Below are 27,416 nucleotides of genomic sequence, written 5' to 3'. Positions count from 1 at the left end.
CACCAAGGGGCTACTGACGCTGCTCGGGTTTGCCCCCTTGCTGCTGGTTTATCGCAGATTAAGTCTGGAAGGAAGAAGGAACGCCCCTGAGCTTACTGCCTCCACTTGCCCTTGTCCTCTCCCATTTCCTGCAGGTAGAGGGTTGCTTGGTGACCCCTTAGTGACTCCTTGGTGTCGGCCACCATGGCAGGGCCACTGTCAATGGTGGAGGGAACACTTCGTCCCCACCTGGGATGTAAGTCTTAGATCCTGCCTCCCAGAGGGTCTCAGGGCACCATAGGACCCCTCTAAATCACTTATCACTGAGAGCCTCAGAGACAAGATGTTTGCATTTGTCACTAAACAGAAATACCATTTTCTTCCTTTTGAACTGGGAGTAGGTGGGCCACCTGCTTGCTGTCCCGCCTGTTTTTCCAGATAGGCTCAGCTCACGACAGTGTGGAGCTGCGTGGCATCGCCAAACGTCACCCCTGCGGGCTGGGGTCAGCAGCAGTTCCACTCGTGCCCCTGCTAATCCATGTCTCCCCTCCCTTCTCAGAACAACGATGGCAGCATCGACTTCCGGGAGTACGTGATCGGCCTGGCCGTCCTGTGCAACCCCGCCAACACGGAGGAGATCATCCAGGTGGCATTTAAGGTACCGTCGGCCCGCGTGGAGCGCCTCGGGGGTTTATAGATCTGCTGTGACAGGAGCTCGAGGGTAATGAGGTTAAGACAGTTGCTGCTAAGAAAGGAAACACAGGCACCAGTTTAAGGGCAAAGGCGTCTGCCCAGGCCACCGTGCCGAGATCCAAGAGCAGGTGATTTCATAAGTCGCCTTAAAAAAAATTCTCTCTTTCCTGCCTCCCTAGTTCCAAGCCCTGAGGTGAGGTTTGTAAATACATGTCCCCTGCCACTAGGCATCCTGAGTCGTCACGGGAAAAGTTCTGATCTGTCCATCCATCTGTGCTGTGTGTGTCTGAGGTCGTCTTGGAGGTATTTTCCTGGCGGAGTTTATTTTGTGGTGGTGGTTGCAGATGAATTCCATCCAAAATGCTCCCAGTGCCCACCCTCTATGTTTCCCTGTGGGATACCACAGGAAAATGCCATCTATTTTCACTGCAGTATCGGGGGGACAGATGAATGAGACCGTGGCCCCAGGCCCCAGCAGAGCTGGATAGAGGGCTGGGTTACGTACGAGGAGCCCGACTCCATGGATCTCTCACACGTGCAAAAAGAGGGTGGAGAATACACTCCCAAAGTGTGCTTCCGGTTCTTCTGAGTTGACAGGTGCTTCTTCTAATTAGTACTGGGATGGGGTGCTCGCTTCCGGATCCTAATCTTGCACGGTCTGCTCTCGGGTGAAACAAAACCCCCGTCGCCCTCCCGTCTTGTCACACGGCGGCCGTGGATCTGCTCATTCAGCCTGTGCTGGGCTCCGTCCCCCGGAGAGAAGCTGGAGGACCTTCTCATTCCGTCTCCTCCTCTGATTTCTTCCTGCTTTTCTCTGAGAAGACGACCCCCCGCCCCCAGCACCCTAACCAGTTCTTCCCTCTATTATCTAGACAGACTCTTCTTCCTGGAGCCCTTTCTCACACCGTAGGCACCAGCAGGGACAGCCACAGGAATGTCTGCACCTTCTAGCCTTGGCCCAGGAGTCCCCGAGTTTAATTTTGGATGCCGGGCCGGTTTAAACCGAGTTAACTGCGAGGCCTGGGAAGCACCCACGTGGTCGATGGTTAGCAGATGGTGAGAAGACAAGGCCCAGAACTTCCTCCAAGTCGAAAACTTTTGGCTTTCACAGTCTTATTCATCATAAAACCTAAAATTAGACCCGTGGCTAACTCATTCTGACCCAGCTACTTCTGTTGGTTTGGGGATCATATGTGCATAATGATGAGCTGAGCTGGGCAAATGTGCACTGTGGGTTGGCTGATGAAAGACCGGCTCGGAACTGCGGCCCTCAGTCCCAGTAATGACTGTTTTTAAAGATGCCCTGAGAGTCTGTCCAGCCTGGGCCTTGGTTTGGGGACAGAGCGAGGAAAGGAGGGCCTGAAACTGTAATTAGCTCTTCTTTCTGGAAGGCAAGGGTCATGCTTTATATGGGTTATTTTTGGACCTTCTCGGATGTGTTTGAAAATATTTTGGCATACTTTACATTTGTGTATGTATGTATATGTGTGCATATATGTGTGTATACATGTATGTGTGTGCGATCCATTCATGTTCTTTCATTGGGCAGCGTGTCACAGTTCATGCCCCATCTCTGACCTCATTCCATCCTCACGGAGGCCCCTGGAGGTAGAATACTGGTCAGAGATCTGCGGCCATGGCTGTGGGCATGGGCTCCGGCCAAGGAGCCAGTTGTGAGGGCAAGCGGCGGGCTCCGGGAGTGACTCTGCACCCGCCCTGGGGCCTCCAGTGAGAAGGAGCTGGGCCACTCTGTCCCTCACTCCCATGGCAGGGCGGGCCCAGATGGTCTTAGGCCATGGCTTGGGAAAGACAGGACGTTTTGATTCAGTGTTTGACGGTGTTCTGTGTCATGGGGAGGCTGCACGCCCCAGAGGGAACTTGGGTGTTAAACTCTCCACCAGAGCCTGGGATTTCTGTTAGATCTGGAGGCTGTGCAGCAGGAGGACCGTCAGGAATGATGAGTAATTGAGGGGAAATCGGGTGTTTTAGTGAAGGGAGCGGTCTGGGTAGTGTGACAAAGGACAGATGGAGAAGAAGTAGAAGTCCCCAATAGGGACCTATGGACGCATGAAGGGAACTTAATATGGAAGTGAGAGCCACCCAAGACCAAATGTGGTGACAATTTAGACTGAGTGGAGGGGGTGAGAGCTGGTTAGGGTGGAAGGCCTTTGGAGGGAGTTCAGAGCTCGAGGGAGGGCAGAGGACGGGATCCAAGCCTCTGGGCCAGAGGGAGCCCTGGGGCTGCAGTTGGAGAGGACAAATGCCCGTCCCCTTTTTGTTCTCCTGCTGTCTCAGCCGCAGTGGGCACTGAGTGGAGGGGAATAGAAGTCGGTGCTTTCTCAGCTGCGGGCAGCAAACCGCCACTGCAGGTGACGTTTCTCTCTCCCACCCTAATGGACAGTTACAGCACTACGCTCTATGTGCTTTGTTGCTCATTTCACGATTACCACACCATACCCAGTGTCTGGGGCTTTTTCTTGTTTTCGATCATGTGTCTGGTCATAAGTAGGTACCTCAACAGCAGGACCTCTAGATACAGTCTGCCTGGGTACGGTCCCAGCAATGCCGCTCACAAGGGGCGTGGCGTTGGGAAAGTTACCTGACTTCTGAGCCTCAGCTTTCTCACCTGGAAGGCAGGGCGAAGAATGGTACCAACCGTACCTGGGACTGTTGTAAGGGCTACTCGAGTTCATGCATGTACGGTGACTTGAATACTTTCGACCAATGCTTGCACAGAGTAGGTGCTTCTAGCATTAAAAAATTTTAATGCCCGGGAGAGGATTTTGAATATGAGATATTACGTATTCATCAGCTATTCTGTTCTGCTGCTGAACTTAAAAAATCCTTCCACTCTGTCACCCCTGATCTCCACCTGATACACGTCCTGTCTTTGCTTCCTTATGAAGTCTTCTCTTCCTGCGCCCCTCTGCTTCTCCACCCCAGACCCTCAGCTGCTTTTCCTGTCTCTACTTTTATTTATTAACCTTCTGCCCCAACCCTTCCTCCACGCTCCGCCACGAAGAGCTCCCTCAGTTCCCGTGTGATCACACCAGCTCCCCAGCCGTAATACTCCCACAGGGCCAGTGAGGCATTCTGTTTCCATCATGGTCTCATGCCTGCTTGTCCCTCGGCCTCCTGTCCTGAGCCCCGAGCAGCCACCAGCCAGTCCTTGTGCGCTCCGGGGATCTCTCCCTTTAGGTTCGGAGAGCAGCTCACGGGCCACTTCCTGCGCTTCCCTGACCTCTCCCCGTAGGAGTCATCGTTTCTCCTCCACAGGACTCCCGTGTCCTTTGTCCCTTGCACTGTGGTACCCCTATTTTGACTCTGTCTCTTTCCACCACTAACCCTGAAGGGCTGTGAGGGCAGCGGACACCCTGCTTTCTTCGCCAACTGTCCCTGGCCCTGCGCCGTGAATGTTCCGGTGATCAAAGGGTTTGTTGCCCAGGATTAGTCAGGGCTGCTCCGAGGAGGCCAAGTCTCACCTTTTGTTTCGTTTCCTGCAGCTCTTTGACGTTGACGAGGACGGCTACATAACGGAGGAAGAGTTTTCCACTATTCTTCAGGCTTCCCTGGGAGTGCCCGACCTGAATGTCTCCGGTCTCTTCAAGGAAATAGCCCAGGGGGACTCAGTGTCCTACGGTGAGTGGGCAGTTTGGCTCCTGGCCCAGTTTGCCAAGGAGAGAGTGTCCAGACCATGGGCTGGCTGTCATATAAGAATGTTGTTGCCCTCTGCTAATTATGTGAACAACGGAAATAGCAATGGTGATGATGACGATAGTGAAATGGCTGTGGTGGTATCATGGTAGTGGCTAATTCCCGAGGATTCACCTCCTGCTAAGGATGCTTCTAAACATTTGATGGCTGTTAACTCCTTTATTCTTTACAGCAAGCCTTAATCAGTACTATTTATTACTCTTATTTTACTGAGGTGCAAAGAATGTCAGTAAGTGACCTGAGGTCATCTAGCTAGAACATATTGGAACCAGGATTCCAGAACCAAGCCCGTCCGGCTTCAGAGCCCGGCCCATTGGCCTCCGCGCCTTAGTGCCTTTCGCATCTCTCAGACCTGCTGTCCCTCCTTGAGGGCTTGTCCTTTTGGCTGTCAGCCTGGCCAAGCAGCACTGAGCACGTTCACCCAGCTGGGTGGTGACCCCTGTAGAGAGATGTGGGCTGAGGGACCAACCGTAACAGGAGCAGCCCAGCCATCTGTGATGTTTACTGTTAGCAGCAGAAGTCAGCTTTCACACTCATTGTCCCATGTCATGTCGATGGTACCCCTGTTGGGGAGTGACTATAGGGGAAGAAGACCTTATGGCCAAGTGGCAGGTTCATCCATCAGCGACTGACCTGTTTCCCAATGACTTCAAGACCACACAGCAGAACACGTCCCCTGGGGCAGGAGGGTGGTGCCTCGGTTTCCACGTGTTTCACGGTGCAGCCGGGGAGAGAAACACACCGCCTCAGAGAGACCGGCGCGACCTGTTTCCCTGTCTGAGCTTTCGTGTGGTCCCAGAGTCAGGGCGGCTTATGTTCCCCAGCCTCTTCCCTTGGACTGGCAGAAGGGTCCCCTTGAAGGGCTTTCCTTGTGGTGTTCAAAGAGTTTCAGCTTAACTTTTATGGGACGGGGAAATTAGATCACATACTTCTCCTGCTCTCTGTTTTTAATTACTGTTACTTTGGCTGCTCTTTACTCTCTTTTAGGTAATTTAAGTGCCATGGGCACTTACTCTACTGAGTTCATTTAAGAAAACAAGATAGAGTGGAGGAAGGAAGGGAGGGAGGAAATGGGGAAGTATATACTGAGATAAAACTTTTGATTCGTAAACCCCATGTATACACATTCTCTGACCATTTTGCTTTTATAAATAAGACTATTTTTCTGAACCACCAAATTTTGAGAAACTATTTGAAATAACAATTTGAATGCAAGCTCATACTAAAAATTATTTGTAGGTAGTCCTAATTTTGCCTGTCAATTTTAATAAATTTCTAGGGAAACCTATGTTGCTTGGGAGAGTTCAACCTTTTTCTTTCCAGAAATACACAGAACGTCCCCCTTTTTTCAGTCAGATACCAGTCCACTGCTTGCTTGTTTGATTGCTTTTACAAGAAATGTTTGGGACATTTAAATATTATTTATGAAAGAATAGGTATTGAAATATACCATACATGTGACCTTTTAAATTGTTGAAATGTGATCATTTGAATTGTTTTCATTCCTGGTTTTCCATTAGCCACATTAACACCCAAATTCCACGTAAAGTTAGTTCACAGCGCTTCATCTAGGAATGAGTTACTGTTTAATGCCACTGGCGTCCCCAAAGAGGAGAGAGACCTGGGACTTCTGAACAGACCACAAGCCTTGCAATGAAAGCCCTTGGTTTCAGCAGATCAAGCCTCACACTCCCTCATCGTAGACGTCACCTGGGTTCTCTGTGCCTCTGTCACTGAAACAGACTCACGGGGATGTGGCTTTCTCTGGGATGTTGAGAAGTAACGAGTCACGGCTTACCTGATCTGAAACTGTAGCGAGGACCGTGAGTGCAAAATGACGTTGCAGTCGCCAAGTCCCACCTGGGCCCAACCCGGTGACTTACTCTGCACCAAAGACCTGTTTTGTCATCGCGAGTTATGAGGCTGCCTGCAGTGAAGCAGGCTCCTGGTCATCAGAGGGTTTTAAAAAAACACATGGATAGAAATAGGACATTGGATTAAAAATCCTGTTATTACAGATCCACGTAGCAAGCTGATTCAAAGGCCAGGTTCCCTGGGCCGTATGAGCTCCGTGAACTTTTCTCCGTACAGACAGAAGACAGAAATTTTCAGAATCAAGGGCAGCATCGTGTTTCAGAAACTCCAGGTTCTTGGAGGCTTGTGGTTCAAACTATGTGGGTTAACGTACTCGGCCTCCCACACCTCTGCCTCGACACTGGGGATAAAGAGAGGTCAGCTACTCAAAGGGCTTATGATGTGGCTATTATGTGCTATGCACTCTTACTTGTTTTTTATGGATCGAAAGTCAGTGCCCAGCTTTTCTAGACCATAATATGGAAAGTCCCGAGGGTGATGGAATGTTTAAAACTTCTTTAATTCCCCAAAATAACAAAAATACAGGAAACGGAACGGAACATAAACACGGAGCATAATGAAGTTTTATAAAGTGAACGCTTGTGTAACTACTTCCTGGGTCAGGAAACAGGGCTTTTGGGGGGGTCTGGACACCCCTCCCAGCTGCAGCCTCTTCTCTCTTAAAGGAGGGGCTGCTGAGCTGACTCGGAAAGGGGTCTCCGCCTCCTTTACTTTAGCATCTCACCAGAGAAGGACACATTTTCTAAATTGCCTTTCGGTTTCCTAGGTTTTTGGAGTTTGTGTCATAGACTCATATAATAGGTGTTCACGTGGATCTGGGTGTTTTTACACAATGTGGTGGCTTTAAGATTCATCCGCCTTGTGGCAACACAGCTGTGCCTTCATTTTCGTTACCTATAGCATTACGTCCCACCGATATGTCCAAATGTGTTTTTCCATTTCTACTGTTGACACACCTGAGAGCTGTTTCCCTGTTTTTCCAATCGTGAATAATGTTACTGTGGACGGTCTCCTGCATTCTCCCCAGACACAGTACGCACCCATTTCTCTAGGTTCGACACTTTGGCATAAAATTTCTGGATCACAGAACATGCATGTTTTCAATTTGACGAGATCATGGAACAACTGTCTTCCCAAGTAGTTGTACAAATTTACGAGGGTTGAGTAATAGGATTTTGCAATAATGATATTATTAAAGTCACATGTTAATCTGTATCGTGTCAGATGGAGATTCACTGGATTTTGTTTCATCCCTTCTTCCAGAGGAATTTAAAAGGTTTGCCCTAAAGCATCCGGAATACGCGAAGATATTTACAACGTACTTAGACCTCCAGACGAGCCACGTGTTTTCATTACCTGAGGAAGACCAGCCACCTCCCCCCATCGCCACGAACAAAGTCAGTCCGGAAAACCATGACGAGAGCCCCTCGGACAAGAAAGATGACTGAAAGCCGGTGTCCCCAGAAAGGAACACGGAGTGGCTTTCACTTGACAGAGCGAAGGCATTTGTCGATAACATTGTAAATGGGATTTATTGAGTAATGATGATGTACAAAATGGAAAGCTTTTTTATAAAAATGGTAGATTTTTATTAAGATGCTTTTATTCACATGTGTGGATCAAGGATTTTAATATTCCTCTTTTCTATTATATGATGCTGTACTGATTGGTTTACTGGTGATAAATATATTTTTATAGAATCTTCCAGTTTAATTTGCACATCCAAGTGAATGAAATGCTCCCATGTACTGATGGGCATTCATCAAAACGCTCAAGAGTTTTCTAAGGGGGAGAAAAAGAAGTATTTTTTTCTGTCTAATTCCTTTCACTGCTGGAAATAAGAATGAAGAGTCTAAGGAATGTTGCAGAAATTTACTCCTTTACCTTTACAGATTCATTGTTTTCCATTTCCACATCAGTTTCTTGGATCACTGACTATGGTTGGATTGGAAAGGAGAGCTCCGTTAATTAGATGAGACTCAAAAACCCCTCTTCTCTCCAGCGTGCACCCCTATTGTACATTTCCTCCACCACCCGTCAAGGGAACGCATGGCCTTCTGAATGATCTACCCATTTAGAACTCTTTTTTTTTTAACAGACAACAGCTATGGCCAAAGGCTAAGGAGGGCTTGCCTTATTGAAGGTGATGCTGATTGTCTAACGAGAAAATGAATTGTCAGCCACAGAGTTTGGTTTCATCTGAGTTGGATAGTTCAGAATGTAGCTCTTGCCCAGTAAATGGATCAGATCTGCTCCACTGATATAACATGAAAATTCAGAACTTGTCTGAAATATCTGCAGGGAACACACAAAAGATACCAAAGCCAGGGAATCCAAAATCCTAACAATCCGCCCATGGGACCCCGGCAGGAATCGGGCCATGGCACCATCCTGAGGCCAATCGGTCATTTCCTGCTGGTTCCGTTTTTTATGGGATGTCACACGTGTGTGTGTGTGTTGTCAATGTCATTTATGTTTGAAATTTGGAACAAAGGACCAATTTTTTTAATATAAGAAAAATTCTGAGTTTAGTCTTTGGATTTAAACTCTTTGTTTTGGTCGTGTTTCTGAATATAATGGCGATTCACCCCCAAGCTAGCTTTTTAAGGCCATTTTTCAATGTCGTAAGTCTCGTGAGAGGGCTTGGAATAGTGACTTCAAACTAGTTCTCCACGCTAAGCACTTAGTGTTGCAAGGTAATGAATGAGTAAATACGTATTTGGATAATTGCTTACTAAAAGCCTTATGAAAGTATAGATAATTGTTTGCTTTTTCATATGTCTTAAAGCTATTTACACAAAGCATTGAATGAGCTGAAAACAATTGCTTAACTAGGAAAACACGTGTTTACAACAGTTCCCGGCATCCGCTATTGAATGTATTAATACTCAGGTACCATGGTTATTTTTTTGACAGAAAAGCCATATAGTAAACTGTATGAGCCACGACAGAGTAGCATTGAAAATGAAAAGCTTTCTATTAGGCTCCTGTCTTCAAATAATATTTTATGCTCTTGAATTCCACTCCTGCCAACGTGATGTTCCTATTTTGTCGTGTTACTGAACAAACAGAATTGCTACGTACAATCTTGGTCATTAAAAAATTCTGGTTTTGTCATTTCGCCTCAAATGCGATACATCTTTTTGGTGTTGGGGTTTGCATTTGTTTGCCTGTTTAAGGAGTGGGATTAATCATTTTTTATTGCATTTAAGCTTTATCAGGCATGATTTTACACTAATGAAAACTCAACTTTTAGCCAAAGCAGCAATAGTTAGTGTTTAGTATAAAGAAGTTGACTTTTGGCCCTGGCCGGTGTAGCTCAGTCGATTGAGCTCGGACTGTGAACCAAACGGTCGCAGGTTCGATTCCCAGGCAGGGCACATGCCTGGGTTGTGGGCCAGGTCTCCAGTGGGGGCCTTGTGAGAGGCAACCACACATTGATGTTTCTCTCTCTCTCTTTCTCCCTCCCTTCCCCTCTCTAAAAAATAAAAAATCTTTTTTTAAGTTGACTTGATGGAGTGGGGTGCGGGGGATGAGGGGGTGCCGACAACACAAGCCATGAACCTCAGCGTTACTACAGACAGGCCTTCACTTAACCAAGATCTTTCAAAGGGGCTTTTCTCCTCCTAGGATGGAAAGTAAGGAACGGCATCTCATTAAATCAGTTACATGCACTGTGGTTTTATATAATCATTGGGGAAAAAATAAGTTGCTCTTCAAAAGGAGAAATACTAGATCCTGAGACCTATAAACCTTAAAAGGACCATCAGAAGAGTCCCGCGGAGGGGTAAGGACTTCCTGAGGGCCACAGCCCGAGTGGCCTCCGTCCTGTAATGTATTTCAGTTTTCACCCGTTTACGGTTCTGCAGGCATTGAGCGTGACGGCTGGCACAGGTGCCCACAATGGGTGTTTCGCAGAGGCCGCCTGCCCTTCAGAAGCCCTGCGGTCTGCTCTCTGCGGGGGGCACGCGCAGTGCAGATACCCGGTCCCCAGGCCCGGAACTCGCCCCTTGGGACCAGCGCTGGAGCACCGTGCCTCCCTGACTACTGCTGATTGACACCCCGAGAGCCGGTGTCCAGTGACCCGGGACAGGCGAGCCCCTTCCCACAGAGGCCCCGGTGTGTTTGCCTTTTCTCGGCCCTCACTACAGAGGATAAAACAGGCCAGTGAGCAATCCTCTAGGAAAGCAAACACGTGTGCAGTCTTTTCTTCTTTTTGGTTCACTCGGATGAACGTCTTAATTTGGGGAGGAATTATTATAGCAGAGCATTAAATAAGTGGTATGTTGTGGTAGGATGGAGGTGGAGGCCCTCACCCAGCTGTCGGTGTATTTCTGATACACACGTCGCCCAGTTTGGTAAACCCCACCCAGCTGGGAGGGGTTTCCAGACTCCCCCAAAAGGACAATAACCTGAAGAACTTCTGCTCTTTCGCCCCATTTGATTACCTCTTCTTTCTACGTAATTACTCTCTCCCAACAAACTTCTCAAGTGTATTGAAGGGCCAGCAAGTTCTAACCAATTGTCTCCATTATATTTTGTTACACTTTTTTCTCACGTTAGCCTTACCATTTTCTTATCACTCTTATAAAATTGTCTATATTTTATAGACTTCAGTATTAGAGAAGCTGAAAAGCAGAGAAAAGAATGACAAAAAAGAAAATCATGTGTATTTTCACTACCCCAAATGCAGTATGACTAATTTTTGACATATTTCATTTTACTCTTCTTTTTAGATATTCTTACACTCTCAAGAGAACAATATTTATGATAGTTTATATCCTATTCTTTCACTTACACTATAACATTTTCCAGTGTCATTAATGTTCTCTGTAAATGTAAATTTTAAAAAGTGTACCTACTTTCCCTCCAGGGAGCTATAATGTAAAATGTGTAATCATTCTAATAATGAACATGGGAGTTTCATTTTTATTTTGGGACTATTAAAAATACCCAACTCAATACTCCATAAGAGTTCATAATTACAAATAGCTTGCTAAGGGACTTATTTATACTTTCTAAATTCCAAAATGAAAAACTCACTGACGATTTTATAATCCCTAAAATTTGTGTCAAACTCATTTAATTACTGGAAAAAATCGATATTATCTTAGATTACATACAGTTTAGTAATTTCTACTTCTTAGTGATTAATGGCCAATGTTTCTTAAAGGTAAGTAAACTTACGTCTTTAAAAACAGTTTCCCCTTTGTAAAAGCAACAGGCTTCCCAATTAGTCCAATCAGGAACAATAATAGTAGTAATAAGAGCTACTAACCTGTTGTGCTTACCGTGTATCAGATGTCATGTTATGGGCTCTACAGACCTGAATTCATTTACACGCCCAAGCACGGGTATTGTTTAAAACTGTCCTGACGTCACTCAAGTGGCACAGCTTATAATGAAACCTAATTTTGTCCAATTCCAAGGGCCACACTTCTAATCATTTATAGAAAGCAACGCGGCCACTTGGTCCATAGAACTCACAGGTCTAGCATGTGCCACATATGTTCCAACATGGGGGTTCTGGACATCAAATTTCCACCTATCACAGAGCACAGCCTTGACCTTTCCCGTCTTATGCTTTTGCCCTCCTATAACTTCTCTTGCCGTACAGAAAGCACAGCACCCATTTCACAGCATAAACCGGAGAGCACTGCTCCTGTTTTCAAAGGCTGCCCACTGCAGTTTGGATGGAGTCCCGATTATCCTGCAAGGCCCCTGGCGGCCCCACCCCTGCCTGCGACCTCGATCCCAGCCCCCTCATCTCCCTCAGGAAACTCCAGCACCCGGCCTTTCTTTCCCTGAAACTGACTAAGGCCCCTCCCAGCCTCAGGGTCTTGGTACTGCTATTCCCTCTGGAATAGTCTTTCCCTAAGATCTTCACCTGGCTTTTCCTTCTTCATTCAGACTTAAAATAAAAGCTTCCTGGAGATGTGATTTGCGCACTGTGTGGTGCACCCATTTCAAGGGTACAATTTGGTGATCTCTTACCATCTTCAGAGGGTTGTGCGACCTCCATATCTGATGTTTTAATTTTTCATTTCCTTCAGATTTTAAATCAAAGGGCACGTCGTTCAGTACGAACCCCCCATCGCCCAATTTTAAAAGCCCACGTTGTCTCTACAGACATTTCAACCCTGTGACCTTTTTTGTTACTGCATTTAAACCTCTGTGAAATTATTGGTGTATCAGTTTATTGTCCATTGTCCCTAGCACTTAGGTGGGCCTGATACATAAGAAATGCTCCATATTTGAAGAATGAATGAATAATGATAACGTCACCTTTTATTTCCTGTGTCTTGCGTTGTGTTAGAATAGAGATCATCTTGACGACAAACCAGAAACCCGAGTGTACAATCCCTGAAACTCCCAACGCAAGGAATCATAGAGGTTCCCCCCTTACTCTGAGCCAGGTCACTGGTGAGTAGCAGGCTGGGGTGCAAACCCAAGGCGGTCTGGCTGCATATGTGGGCACTTGTGACTAGGCCAAGGCAACGTGAACCCCTATAATAACTCAAGAATTACATGACAGGCTTCAGGTTCCAGAAACATGGAAACCGGATAATCTGAGAACCCCCTGGCCACAAAACCCCTAGAATGCTGAACAGAGCATCACATTCTTGTTTGAAAAGCATGGCTGAGTGTGTGTGCACAGGCCAAAAACCGGAAAGGGAGCCGAGAACCAGAACAGCGTGAAGGCACAGAAGTGACGGTTGACCTTCAGACATTGGTCGGTCTCAGTAACAAAAGTCACTTAGCATCTTGTGGTGGCGAGAGACCTAAGACAAGGGACTTTGGAACTGAGATCTTGGCAGGAAAAACACACACATTTGAAGGACCACCCTCAGTAAAAGCATGCACTAGAAAAATTCCACTTTTGGAAAAGGAAGACAATGAGGACATTTTTCTGTCTTGGCCTAGACGGAGGTGGAATATTTTCCTGTGGTCATTTTTAAAAGTTCAACTCCTTGAAATGTTTTAAGACTCACTTTCTGTCCCAGCCTATGGTAGATCTCCGTGAATGTCCCAGGTCTCCTTGAAAAGAATGCATTCTGCAATGGCTGGGTGTAGTGCTCTATAGATACCAGTCAGATGAGGTTAGTGGACAGGACGGCATCCTTCTTTATCCTTGCCGATTTTTTGTTTACTGGGCCTGTTAATTATTGAGAGAGGGATGTTGAAATCTCCAGCTACACTTGTGATTTTTATCGGCTGTCATTCTGTCTGAAGCTCTGCCATAAGGTTCCTAATCACTTTTGATTGTTATTTCATCTCAGTGAACTGGCCCTTCCGTCGTTAGGAATAGTCCTTTCTTGTTCTGGCGACACTCCCTGTCCTGTTAGTGACGTCACCGCTCTCGCCACCCAACTTCCTCATGATCAGCGCTGGCTTGCATGGTTTATCTTTTTCATCTTCTTTCCTTTAGCCATCTGTGTCTTTGTATTCCACATGCGTCACTCACATGAGTGTTTTATGGCCCGTTTGGGTCTCGCATGTTTACCTTCTCTGACGGTTCATGTGTTTTCCCTGGAGCGTTTCGTCCCCTCCCATTTACTGTGGCTATTGATGTGAGTGGACTGGGGTCCGCTGTCTTGCCTTTTGTCTGCTGTTTCTTCCATCTGTGCTTTGATCCTGTTTCCTCCTCTCCTGACTTCGTTGGAATAATCAATTTCTTGTTATTTTATATTTTCTCTTGGCCTAGTAGCTAGCTGCACTTCATTTATTTACCGTCAATGGTTGCTTTAGAGCTTGCGATACACACCTTCCATTTAATATCATCTACTTTCAAATAATGGCGCATTCTTCGCCCAGCACAGGAGACCCCTCACTGCACTTTCATTCGACCCTATGTCAGCACCGGGGCTGCCGTCTGTCTGCGTCTTCTACGGGTCTTGAACTCCGCAGGTGAGAAAGCAGGCCGCACATTGGAAAAACATGCTTGCCAATCACATACCTAACAACACAGTGCCCAGGATATATGAAAAACTCCCCCAATCCAATGGTAAAAGTAAAACCAATCCAATTAGAATATGGTCAGAAGATGTGAACAGACTTTTTACTGCAGCGGATATACAGATGGTGAATAAGCGCGTGAAAAGATGTTCCACATTTTAACTCATTGTGGAAATGCAAATGGCATACTACTCAGCCGTTAAAAAGGAAAAGGAAATCTTACCCTTTGTGACAGCATGGATGGACCTGGAGAATATTATGTTAAGGGACATAAACCAGCCAGAAAAAGACAAATACCATACTATGCCGCTTATGTGTGGAATCTAATGAATGAAAAATTTAACAAGCAAAATAGAAACAGAAGCATAGGTACAGAGAACAGACTGACAGCTGACAGAGGGGAGGGGGTTGGGAGGCTGGGGAAAAAGAAAAGGTGATGGGGGCTTCCAGCCAGGATGGAGGTGTAGGTAGATACATTGCGTCTCCTCGCACAACCAAAAGCAGGACGACAACAAATTTAAAAACAAAACCCAACCAGAACTGACAGAAAATCCAACTGTATGGAAGTCTGACAACCAAGGAGTTGAAGAAGAAACACTCACCCAGACCCGTAGGAGGGGCGGAGATGGGCAGCTGGGCGGAGAGGACTCACAGCAAGGCGGTGGCTGGCGCACCGGGGGTCCCACATTCACGCATGGATAAACCAGGAGGAACAACAGGGGAGCGAGACAAACCCACCACCCAGGGCTCCAGTGCAGGGAAATAAAGCCTCAAACCTCTGACTGAAAACACCTGTGGGGGTTGCGCTAGCACGAGAAACTCCCAGCCTCACAGGAGAGTTAACTGAAGAGACCCACAGGATCCTCAAATGTGCACAAACCCACTCACCTGGGAACCAGCACCAGAAGGGCCCAGTTTGCTTATGGGTAGTGGGGGAAGTGACTGAAAACTGGCAGAGAGCACAGCAAGGGCCATTGTTCCCTCTGGGACCCCTGCCCCACATACAGCCTCACAACCCAGCGACTTGGGTTGCCCCCCCCGGCCCCGGTGAATACCTAAGGCTCTGCCCCTTACTACATAACAGGAGGTCAAGACAAAAAAAAATGGCCCAAATGGAAGAACAGATCAAAACTCTAGAAAAAGTGAACACCTAGGGCTCCGATCCTGATATGTAACAGGCACGAACAGGCCAAAAGATGGTTCAAGAAGAACTCAAAGCCCCAGAGCCCATAACTCTAAGCGACCAAGAGATTGCCAGCCTCTCAGATGCACAGTTCAAAATACTGGTCATCAGGATGCTCACAGAACTGGTTGATTATAGTCACAAATTAGAGGAACATATGAAGGCTAAACTAATTGAAATGAAGAGAGATGTCCAGGAAACCAATAGTGATGGAAAGGAAACTGGGACTCAAATCAATGGAATGGACCAGAAGGAAGAACAAAACATCCCACCAGAAAGGAATGAAGAAATGAGAATTCAAAAAAATGAGGAGAGGCTTAGGAACCTCCAGGACATCTTTAAACGTTCCAACATCCGGATTATAGGGGTACCAGAAGGGGGAAAGAAACAGCCACGAGTGGAAAACTTATTTGAACAAATAATAAAGGAGAACTTCCCCAGTCTGGCAAAGGAAATAGACTTCCAGGAAATCCAGGAAGCTCAGAGAGTCCCAAAGAAGTTGGACCCAAGAAGGAACACACCAAGGCACATCATAATTACATTAGCCAAGACTAAAATGAAGGAGAGAATCCTAGAAGCAGCAAGGGATAAGGGGACAGTCACCTACAAAGGAGTACCCATCAGACTGTCAGCGGATTTCTCAAAAGAGACCTTACAGGCAAGAAGGGGCTGGAAAGAAGTATTCCAAGTCATGAAATCCAAAGACCTACAGCCAAGATTGCTTTATCCAGCAAAACTTTCATTTAGAATGGAAGGACAGATAAAGTGCTTCTCAGATAAGGTCAAGTTCAAGGAGTTCATCATCACCAAGCCCTTATTATATGAAATGCTAAAGGGACTTATCTAAGAAAAAGAAGATAAAAAATATGAACAGTGAAAGGACAGCAAACTCACAGTTATTAACAACCACACCTAAAACAAAAGCAAACCAAGAGGACAGCTAGATCAGGAGTGGAACCATAGAAATGAAGATCACATGGAGGGTTAGCAACAGGGGAGTGGGAGGAGGAGAAGGGGGCAGAAGGCACAGAAAATAGCATAGACAGTAGATAGAAAATAGATAGGGGGGAGGGCAAGAATAGTAGGGGAAATGTAGAATCTAAAGAACTTGAGACACGTGGTCATAAAGTAAGGTGGGGAGAATGGTGGGGGAAGGAGTTTGCGGGTGGAGGGGAATGAAGGGGGGGAAATAGAACAACTGTAATGGTATAATCAATAAAATATATTTTAAAAAACTCCAGAAAAAATACAACTAAGCAATGAAGAGATAGCCAACCTATCAGATGCACAGTTCAAAAAACTGGTGACTAGGATGCTCACAGAATTGGCTGAATTTGGTTGCAAATTAGATGAAAAAATGAAGGCTATGAAAAGTGAAATAAAGGAAAATGTACAGGGAACCAACAGTGATGGGGAAGGAAACTAGGACTCAATCAATGGTGTGGACAAGAAGGAAGAAACATTTGACCTGAAAAGAATAAAGAAACAAGAATTCAAAAAAATGAGGAGAGGCTTAGGAACCTCCAGGACACTTTTAAGTATTCCAATGTCCAAATCATAGGGGTACCAGAAGGAGAAGAGAAAGAACAAGAAATGGAAAACTTATTGAACAAATAATGAAGGAGAACTTCCTCTGTCTGGCAAAGGAAATAGACTTCCAGGAAGTCCAGGAAGCTCAGAGAGTCCCAGAGAAGTTGGGCCCAAGGAGGAACACACCAAAGCACATTATAATTACACTACCCAAGATTAAAGATAAGGAGAGAATCTTAAAAGCAGCAAGAGAAAAGGATACAGTTACCTACAAAGGAGTGCCCCTAAGACTGTCGGCTGATTTCTCGAAAGAAACCTTGCAGGCAAGAAGGGACTGGAAAGAAATATTCGAAGACATTAAAGGCAAGGATCTACACCCAAGATTGCTCCATCCAGCAAAGCTTTTGTTTAGAATGGAAGGGCAGATCAAGTGCTTCCCAGACAAGGTCAAGTTAAAGGAGTTTATCATCACCCAGCCCTTATTATATGTATGAAATGTTAAAGGGACTTATCTAAGAAAAAGAAGATAAAAAATATGAACAATAAAATGACAAAGAACTCAGTTATTAGCAACCACACCTAAAACAAAAACAATAACAAACTAAGCAAACAACTAGAACAGGAACAGAACCACAGAAATGGAGATCACTTGGAGGGTTATCAGCGGGGGTGTTGGAGGGGAGAGGGGAGGAAAAGGTACAGAGAATAAGTAGCATAGATGGTAGGTAGAAAATAGACAGGGGGAGGGTAAGAATAGTATGGGAAATGGAGAAGCCACAGAACTTATAAGTATGACCCTTGGACGTGAACTAAAGGGGGGAATGTGGGTGGAAGGCAGTGTGAAGGGTGGAGAGGAATAAAGGGGACAACTGCAATAGCATAATCAATGAAATATATTTAAAAAGAAAAGGTGATGGGATTAAGCAATACACATAAAATGCATAGACAACAATATGGTGATAGCCAGGGGGAGAGGGGGAAGAGGTCAAAGGGGGGATAAACAGGGATAGAAAGAGACTTTATTTGAGCGATGGGCGCATGGTGCAGCGTGCAGATAGTGTTGTGTTGAATTGTCCTCTTGAAACCTGTATGGTTTTGCAAACAAACGGCACCCCAGTGAACTCAAAACCCCGCAGTGAGACAGATACTACGAGGCACCTATTGGAAGGGCAAGCACGCGGAGAAACGAGACCACTCCCGCGTTGCTGGCGCAACCGGAAAGCGGTACAGCCACCACGGGAATAGTTCGACAGCTTCTCACAAAAAGAAACACGCAGCACCCAGGGACCCAGCAGTCACCCTCCTGGGCACGTGTCCCAGAGACACGACAGCCTCATCCACACAAGGGCCGGTAGCAACTTTCCTCATCAGGATAAAGAACAAAAAATAACCCGGACACCCACGTGTGTGCCTCTCCAGAGAAAGAGGCTGAGTGAGAAAAGACCTGATCCCCCAAACGTGACCTACCGTCCGATTTCATTTATGTGATGACGTGCTCAAAACGACAAATGATGGGCATGGAGGACGGAGGAGGGTGGTCCGCCTTTCTGTCCGGTGGTGACCTTGTATGACAGTTTTTCCACCTCTAGGAAAAATACTCTAGAGACGGTAAGAGAAAGACAATTTGGGGAATCTGAGAGTGGCACAATCATATATTGAGAAAGGATTTTAAAATCCCAAGAGAAGGCTCTGAAATATGTTCTGTAAATATATTTGAAAATTTAAATCAAATGAATATTTTAAAGAAGAATTGATAAGTCTAATTTCAGAAGAAAGAGAAATCCTGAGTAGCTCCATTTGAATTAGTCATTTTAAATCCACCCCACCCCCCCTGTAAAACCCCCCAGATGGAGTTACAGGTAAATTTTAAACATTCAAGAAATAGATAATCCCAAGATCATACACTCTTCACAGGGCAAAGTAACCTTGATACCAAAATCAAGTAAGGGAAATATGAGAATGAGCAGTAATTACTCTGCTTCATTTATAAATATAGATTCAATGGTCAAATCTAACCCAACCATGCATTAAAAAACTCATGATCACATGGATTTTATTATCCCAGGAATGTAAGGATGGTTTAATATTAGAAAATATTTTTGTGTGTAATTGAATTCCTTCTGCATTCATTTCTTGTTGCATCTGTAACAGATTACCACAAACGTAGCGGCTTAAACAATTCAAATGTGTCGGTTTATCCCGGAGGCCCCGGGAGACTCACTGGACTCTAGTCAAGGAGTCAGCTCGGCTGCATTTTCTCCTTCTATAGGCTTTGGTGGGGACCCGCTTTCTTACCCTTGGCAGCTTCTCCAGGTTGTCAACAGTCTAGGGCTCCCGACCCCTTATCCCCACCAGAGAGACTGAGCCACATCAAAACCAGCGAAAACAGGATTTTTTTTTCACATTGCACATCCTTCTGACCTTTTCTGCCTCCCTTTTCCACTTAAAAGGGTGCGCAGGGCAGTCCGGCCTCACCTCTTCATTCGAAGGGCAGTTAATTAACAGCCTCCGTTCCACCTGCAGCCTTTGTTCCCTTTGCCAGGTAAGGAGGCACCGTTGACATGCCTTCACTTCTCTCGACCAAATGCCCAGAGGCTGAATTGCTAGGCCATTGAGAAGCTGTGGGTTCAGTTTCGTAAGAAACTGCCAAACGTCTTCCCCCAAGTCCCTGTACGGATTTCGGTTCCCCGCAGCGCTGGGTAAGCACGCCCACTGGTCTACCGCACGGGCCTTGGGACAGAGCTCAGGACTCACAGAGGGTCCAAGTGGTGAGGTGACTGTGAACAGAGACCCTCTTCGCTCTGATCCCTCCCATGGCAGCCCCTGAGCCACATCCACAGCCCACACACATTTCCTCAGCCATTGTCTGTGCGTTTATGGGTGTGTTCCTGCCGGGGCCGCCCAGCCCCAGCACCATGGCAGCGGTGACGCCTGGCTCGGGGAGGGGAGCCGCAGTGTTCTGGCGATGGAAGGAAAAGCCTTGTTTATTCCTGGAGGGCTTGATAGCCGGGCAGGGGCCAGGGCTTCAGTGCACATTTGGTGGTTGGGAGGGGGCGCAGAGGGAGGATTTCTGCACTTTGCCGAAGAACCTGCAGAGGGGAGCAGTACTGGAAAGAACCCAGAGGCACCCCTCCTAATGCTCGAGACTCTCCCATCCTGCCCCCCTTCCCCCCGTTTTTGCCTCAGCTTACCTTCCTCTGAGGAGGTCCGTTACGCAGAGAAAAGAACGCCAGGGTCAGGGTACTCCGGTTCCAGTCCCTACTTCCATCCACTGACGACATATTGTCACATGCCTTGCCCTCCCTGGGACTCAGTCTTCTCATCTGCAAAATGGGGATGTCTCTTTATCTACAGACGGTCCCCGAGATTTTCTGAGTCAGTTCAGACCACACGTGTGTGTCAGAGAGAGGGAGAGAGAGACGGAGAAAGACTGGCCATTCACAAGCTGCCCTCCTGGGTATTATGCTGAATTCTAGAGAGACACCTTTGGAACCTGGCAGCTCGGCCATCAGGGGGCCCACCTCTGATGTCAGCCTCAGCTGCCAGGGAACGTTCTTGGTGGGCTGAGACTCACCTTGGCAGGCCGTGCACGACCTCAAGAGGGCGCAGCACGTCCTTCTGCTCTCACTCCGGCCTCCTGGCATGTGGACAGACTGACAACAACGCAGGCAGGCTGCTGACCTCGGAGGGAGCCCCCCTCACCCGCTTGGGCCTGGGGCCTTCTGTCCATCAGGGGGCGATGCTGGGAGGCACTGCGCACAGGGGCCTCTCGGCGGAACTGGCAGATGTAGGCACGACCCTGGTGACACCCCGTTCCCTGGCTCACTCTCCCTTTTGCTTCACTCCTGTCCCCGGGGTCACCTCCCCAGGAAAACCACCTGTGTCCAAGTTCTCATCACGGGCTCACAAGTAAGTCAGGATGTCAGGGTAAGACTATATCTTCTGGAATTAGTAAAAATCACATCTGTGAGAAGGCTGGGGGACACAGTGTTTCCTACACATCCAACAAATCTGTCACCTGTCGCCTTTCCCTCTGAACCCCAGCTTCTTCCTCTCAAGGCCTCTTTGCCCAGGAGTCGGGACTGGGATTCCCTGGTTCTTCTGCAGGGCTCACGCCCAGACACAGGCCTAGGGGCCCTGAGGGGGGTTTGAGTGCAGAAAACAAACACTCAAAACAGGTGCTCGAGCCTCACACTCACTGACCATCTGTCCAACCACAGGGGTTGGTGGCCACCACACGGCAGCAGGGTGGCCTCTGTCCCTCAGACTGGAGGCCCTGCAACTCTCCTGCCGCCCTCAGGAGACATGGGGGAGTGGAGGGGCTTCCCCGCCCAGGTGAGAGCCACCTTGTTCCTCTCCCTGGGCGGCGATTGGAGCAGCCACTTCCTCCAGGGCTGCTGCGCCCTTCGTTGCCCCCCATGACCTGGGCAAGATGTCAGCAAGTCCCCACACACCCCTGGCACCTGGCCCTTCCATTCCAGTAACGCCGGGGGCGCTGCTCCAAGCTGAGTCCTGGTCCTGCTGCACACCGGGGACAGCGGAGGGGAGCTGTTTCCCCTCTGTGTGTGTTGGGGAAGGGGCTGCTGGGTGGGGAAGCCTTCTCACCTTGTATTTTGTTGTGAGCAAATCCCTAAAAGCGGAAGAGACAAGGACTCCTTTTTTTTTCTTCCATATTTGGGGCGGGGCGGGGGGAACAGTCCCTAAGGGCAGGGGTTTGTGGAGAGACACCATTCCTGTGATCACTGCTCAGCCTTGAGCATCTGTGTTTGGGCTTCTTCACCAGTTCAGCCCAAAAGCAGAGGGTGGGGACTTGCTTCCCAGCTGTAAGAGGAAGAATGGCCAAGTGCCCCTTTTCTGAGGGAAGAGGATGTCGGGCCCAGAAAGAAGAGGCCGCTGCAGCCTCGGCTCCCAGAAACGGCTCCTGGCCCCCAGCAGTAGAGGCCACACGTGGATGGCCTACGTCTCTCCTCCTCTAGCACAGACACGCCGCTCACGGACCGGAGTGAGTCTGCAGTCCCAGGCTCAGGTCTCACGTGTAAAATTGGACGCATCGCCTGTTATGCCACAGAACCCGCAGGGTTTGGTCTGGGTGCCCTGGGAGTGGCTGTTTCCCAGGTCACCCTGGGCCCCAAAGCGCAGCGGCCCCTGATCCTGGGCCAGGTCCCCGAGACAATGTGCCACGTGTGGGGGCCACTGGGGCCAGGATTTTCAGGAATCAGGGGGTGCTGAGCTGGGTCAACCCGGTCTGGCTTCACCATCCCCGAATACCAGGTGCACGCGGGCATACCCAATACCCCTCCCCGAGGAGGTCCCACCGGAACCCTGCTCTGGTTCATCCAGCCTGGCCCACTTCCCGTCATTTGCTCTCTGGCTCACATTTGGATGATAGTGAAGGACGTCAGGGACTGAACACACATTGAAACTCTCAAGGCCTTTAAGGGGCAACAGTAGTGAGGACTTGACCAGACTATACTTACTCCTCGTCCCCCCACTCACCCCCCACCAACGTCCCCGCCACCTCGTTGGCTCCGAGGTCACTAAGTCGGTGGTAAGTTCCGCTGAGTGCACTTTTCTCGCTTCCCCGGTGGGAAAACTACGAAAACAAACCCACCTTTGGAGGATGCTGAGGGTGCCCGGGGAGAAGGTCTACAGGCCACCTGCCTCAGATAAAGGGACACCCGCTAAAGCCGATGGCAGGGTGCACGTGTGTTTAGCAGACCTGGGGTGGGGTAGGCGGGGAGGGTGCCTGTGGCCAAGCCACAGTGTGCGCAAACAGCAGGAAGGCCAAAGGCACTTGGCGAGCGGGGGAAACACCTGGCAACACTCACACAGGTAGGAGTTCAGGCACAGGGCCAGCCATGGCCGGGGACGTGGGTGTGTGTGGAAAGCCCGAGGTGCTCGCGGAGGGGCGAGGCAATAAGGCTTCCCCAGCCAGTGCCACCACAACAGGGGATCATGCTGGAGCCAAGGAGGTCGAAGTGCCAGGGGCAGGGGTTGCAAACTGTCCGGCGTCACAGAGGTCGGCAGAAAGGTGAGCGAGTAAGGAGTCTGGGGTCCGCCGGAGAGCTCTGCGCTCTCCCAGACTCGGAGGGGCTGGAGAGACCTCCCAATGCTTTAAGAGAGTTTTACATGACGTTTCTCGGTTTGCAAAGCAGCAGGTGAGCCAGATAAAACACGGGGGCCCAGAGCTGGTCCCCAAGGCGTTGGTCGGTGACCTTCTGGAACAGGCAACCCCTTCCATCGGCCACCGCGACATCAGGCTGAGCGATGTCACCGCTGCTTTGTGGCACCTCCCTGAGCGATCGAGACGGGCTATGGCGTGTCCCTGGTGCGAAGGAATACACGCAGTTCTCGCGGGGGAGGGTGGTGGAGCCTCGCAGACGTTTACTTTTCACAAGGATGCGATCGACACAAACCGGATCAAGGAAACCTAAGAAAGTGGCCAAGGAGGGGAGAGAAATGGGTCCCGATGGCCTCTTAAGCAATTAGCTTTCACCCCCTGGCAGCCGTAGGGTTCCAAAGGCAGTTCCAGGAGTGATTTGGAATCAGTCCCTGAAGACAAGTTAAAAGCAGTGGGGCTGGGTACTTGGCCCAGAGAAGAGAAGAGCCAATGAGAGTGGGGTAGCGTTGGCCGGGAGACCAACGCTACTTGGTCTTGCTACTCCTGGGCTCAGAGAGACACAGGGTTGCTTCGCAGAAGGAGGGAGCAACTTCTTTTGTCTGGCTCCAAGGGGTAGAAAGACAGATGGACCTGGAGGGAAGGGGGCTTCCCCGACATCAGAGAGGCCTGCCTGTGGAGTCGGTTGTCTTTCAAAGAAGTAAGCTCTCCATCATGGGGGGCATTCAAGCACATATTACTGTGTTTTTCGGACCATAAGATGCACCCAGGTTTTAGAGGAGAAAATAAGAAAAAAATTTTTGAAGCAAAAAATGTGGTAAAATATTTAATAACACAAATAACATAATGTTTCATCAATGTAAATGCAAACAGAACTTAACAGCAGCATTAACGATCATTACTCCTCCCAAATTTGGGCTGAGGGGGGAACCTGTGTCTTACAGTCCGAAAAATACAGTAGATGGATTCTGTTTGGGGGTGACAGGGTGGAGAGCAGGGTTGCTTTGGATGAATACGGAGTCTCCTCTGCCCTAGAAATTTTGTGATTTACCTTATTAGCCACAGCTCACGATGTCCTATTGGCCTGCTTTATTAGGAGTCTTGTTTTTGTGCGTTTTCTATTAGAAAATATGCAGAAACTTCAGCATTCTCGTTGTACTCATGAAATGAGACTCAGAGTTCTCAGCACAGGAACTATGACGAGCGGAAGGTAGCCCCCAAATCCTGGCACTTCGGCGGTGAAGGTAGCAGGGAGTCCTTGGCAGTGGCTTAATTTGTGGCTGCCTGGAAGAGTTCAAGTGCAAGCCAGGCTTCTGAGAAACAGGAAGGTGAATGGGCAGATAGGACACGGGAGCCTGGAATTAATAAAAAGTCAAATGGCTGAGTCACTGAGCTAATTTCAAAGTCTGAAGGTAAGAGGAAAGGAGAAAAAAGGGGAAAAAAACTTTCCAGATAATTGGAAGGTAATGAAGGCTTTGCAAAGACCCCAGGTGACCAAAACAACAGGAGAAGTCGGGAAAATGTGATGACTCACTGATATGTGAGTCTTCCCTGGCCTCCCCCTCCCACTGGACCCCTTGCCTGGGCAGTTGGCAGCCCAAGTCCAGGGCGCAATGAGACAGGCGGAGGGTTTGCTCAGAGCCGTCTCCCGCAGTCCCCGTTCCAGCGCCAATAAGCCCACCACCCATCACTCCCTCTGAGTCAGGACAGAGAATCTCAGAATAGAAGTGAACATCGGGAATCCGTCTGCCCATTGCACAGAAGGGAAAGCCGAGGCCTCAAGAGCGGAGGTTCCCACGCGGAGTGAAACGGGGCGGGCTGAGGGGTGTCAGAGTTCTCCCTTGAGCTAGCAGGGAATGTCCGCGTGCCAAATAAGCCAGGGCTCTGCTTTAGACTCAACTTCTCTGGGCTTGAAGACAGTAGTTTCATGTCTGGAACTGGCGCTGAAGGAATGGAGATTTCTCCTGCCCTGCATACCAAAGGTCATCTTTTTGTCCACAGGGTGAGATCCAGGCATGTCCTTAAGAACAACCAAAATCCGTGTTCTGCCCTGTGCGCAGACCCATCCAGAGAATGGTCAGCTTGGGGGGTGTTCTGAGCCCAGCAGCCCTGGGAGCATGTCCCGTGTGTCTGACGTCCAAGGGCAGAGAGAGGGGGGCCCGCAGTGGCAGGGCTGCGCCAGGCAGGAGGCACTTGTATGTGTAAGGGACTCGAGAGAGTGCGTCCATGTACTCTTTAAGTTTTCTTTATACAGCTCCGAACTCAGAAAGTGTCCCAGACGGCTCTTTCGGAGTCATTGTCACAACCAGCCCTTGCTTCCCTGCCAACCCTTCTCTTCCAGGCAGGGAGGAAAGTCTCCATCCNGGCCTCCCCCTCCCACTGGACCCCTTGCCTGGGCAGTTGGCAGCCCAAGTCCAGGGCACAATGAGACAGGCGGAGGGTTTGCTCAGAGCCGTCTCCCGCAGTCCCCGTTCCAGCGCCAATAAGCCCACCACCCATCACTCCCTCTGAGTCAGGACAGAGAATCTCAGAATAGAAGTGAACATCGGGAATCCGTCTGCCCATTGCACAGAAGGGAAAGCCGAGGCCTCAAGAGCGGAGGTTCCCACGCGGAGTGAAACGGGGCGGGCTGAGGGGTGTCAGAGTTCTCCCTTGAGCTAGCAGGGAATGTCCGCGTGCCAAATAAGCCAGGGCTCTGCTTTAGACTCACCTTCTCTGGGCTTGAAGACAGGAGTTTCATGTCTGGAACTGGCGCTGAAGGAATGGAGATTTCTCCTGCCCTGCATACCAAAGGTCATCTTTTTGTCCACAGGGTGAGATCCAGGCATGTCCTTAAGAACAACCAAAATCCGTGTTCTGCCCTGTGCGAAGACCCATCCAGAGAATGGTCAGCTTGGGGGGTGCTCTGAGCCCAGCAGCCCTGGGAGCATGTCCCGTGTGTCTGACGTCCAAGGGCAGAGGGGGGGGGCCCGCAGTGGCAGGGCTGCGCCAGGCAGGAGGCATTTGTATGTGTAAGGGACTCGAGAGAGTGCGTCCATGTACTCTTTAAGTTTTCTTAATACAGTTCCGAACTCAGAAAGTGTCCCAGACGGCTCTTTCGGAGTCATTGTCACAACCAGCCCTTGCTTCCCTGCCAACCCTTCTCTTCCAGGCTGGGAGGAAAGTCTCCATCGCTTCTCAGCGCGCCCCCCGCCACCCCGGTGCCCCCAGAGCCTCCTGACCAGGTCCTTGCTCCACCCCTGCCCTCCACGCTGCACCCTGACTGGACAGACCCTTGAAACACAACCCTAAGGCCCTCAAGACTATCCCATGGCATCAGGAGTGACACTGTCCTCCTCAGTGTGGTCGGAAGGTGCCTGACAATCAGACCACATCTCATTTCTTCACTCCCCCACCACAAACATCGCACCCTCTGCGTGGCTGCCCCTCACCTTGGGAGACCTCTCAGCCAGCTTCCAACCAGGGGCCCTTGGGGACTTTCTAAGTTGACCCACACCCCAGTAGTGACTTCAAGCATTTGTCCACACCCATCAATATCTTCTTTATTTGCTTATTCGTGTCTAGACTTTTCCTCCTGCTTGTGTTTAGGTAAGGACTTCATCTGTCTTGTTTACCACTGTAGTCCTGGCTCATAGAACTATTCCTGACATATAAGAGTCGCTTAGGGAATCCTTGTAGGAAGGAAGGAAGGAAAGAAGGAAGGGAGGGAGGGAGGAAAGAAAATAAGAACAAAAAGGATGGAGGGATGAAGCCTCTTGTATCTACACATTCTTGCTGGTTTTTAGCCGGAAGACGGCAACCATGAAAACAAAATGGTTAACTATGGGTTTTAAGACAACAGAAGCAGCAATACTGGGGGCGGGGGGGGGGTTGGTGAGCCCCCAAGTGTCACCTTCCATGCAGCCGCTACGTCACCTAGGGGTAGGGCAGATGGGAGCTGGAGGTGAGGTCGGGGAGCCGCCTGTGGGTTGATGATGCAGGTGGAGGAGGTGAGAGCCTCAGGTCCGGGAGCAGCCCTGGGAGGCTCAGATGGCAGCTGCTGGCCCTTTACGAGAGGCACCAGCACTGTCATTGTCCCCAGGAGATCTAGACACCGTCAGAGCGTTGGCGGCAGGCAAACATTTAGGCCAGAGAAGGGGATGGCATGTCTCTTCTTCACCCCCGGAGTTCCCTGCAACACCCTGACTCGAGAAGCAGCCTGAGGGTGGCTCTTGGCACACAAGTGTGTGATGATAAATGGTGGGCATGGGAGGGGTGGAGGCTGGTTCCAGGGACGTGGGATCGCGCTGCCCTCGGTGTTCCGGAGGGCCACCCTCCTGCGGATAGACACGGCCACCCGCCGAGAAACCTCTTCTAACCAAGCATGGA

At 49.0% G+C, this 27,416-nt stretch overlaps 1 protein-coding gene and 1 long non-coding RNA gene across 2 annotated transcripts in view; both read left to right on the top strand.

Annotated features, from left to right (window-relative positions):
- Positions 1 to 9,375, top strand: part of LPCAT2 (lysophosphatidylcholine acyltransferase 2) — a 56,982-nt gene extending 47,607 nt beyond the window's left edge. The window contains exons 12-14 of the mRNA XM_037066294.1: positions 539 to 637; positions 4,176 to 4,311; positions 7,525 to 9,375. Coding sequence (XP_036922189.1) covers positions 539 to 637; positions 4,176 to 4,311; positions 7,525 to 7,709 — 420 coding nt within the window. The 3' untranslated portion in view covers positions 7,710 to 9,375. The remainder of the gene's footprint in view (positions 1 to 538; positions 638 to 4,175; positions 4,312 to 7,524) is intronic.
- A 427-nt stretch (positions 9,376 to 9,802) lies between these two features.
- Positions 9,803 to 27,018, top strand: LOC119001202 (uncharacterized). Its single transcript, XR_005069504.1, has 3 exons — positions 9,803 to 10,104; positions 12,678 to 12,684; positions 27,006 to 27,018. It is a non-coding gene; the product is annotated as an uncharacterized LOC119001202 (long non-coding RNA).
- Positions 27,019 to 27,416: the final 398 nt, after the last annotated feature.

This window comes from Sturnira hondurensis, unplaced genomic scaffold, assembly GCF_014824575.4.
Source record: "Sturnira hondurensis isolate 20B ecotype Veracruz unplaced genomic scaffold, ASM1482457v3 Scaffold0016617, whole genome shotgun sequence".
NCBI classification, from domain to species: domain Eukaryota; kingdom Metazoa; phylum Chordata; class Mammalia; order Chiroptera; family Phyllostomidae; genus Sturnira; species Sturnira hondurensis.
Note: the sequence above shows the minus strand (reverse complement) of the source record. Positions and strands in the feature narration are given on the sequence as shown.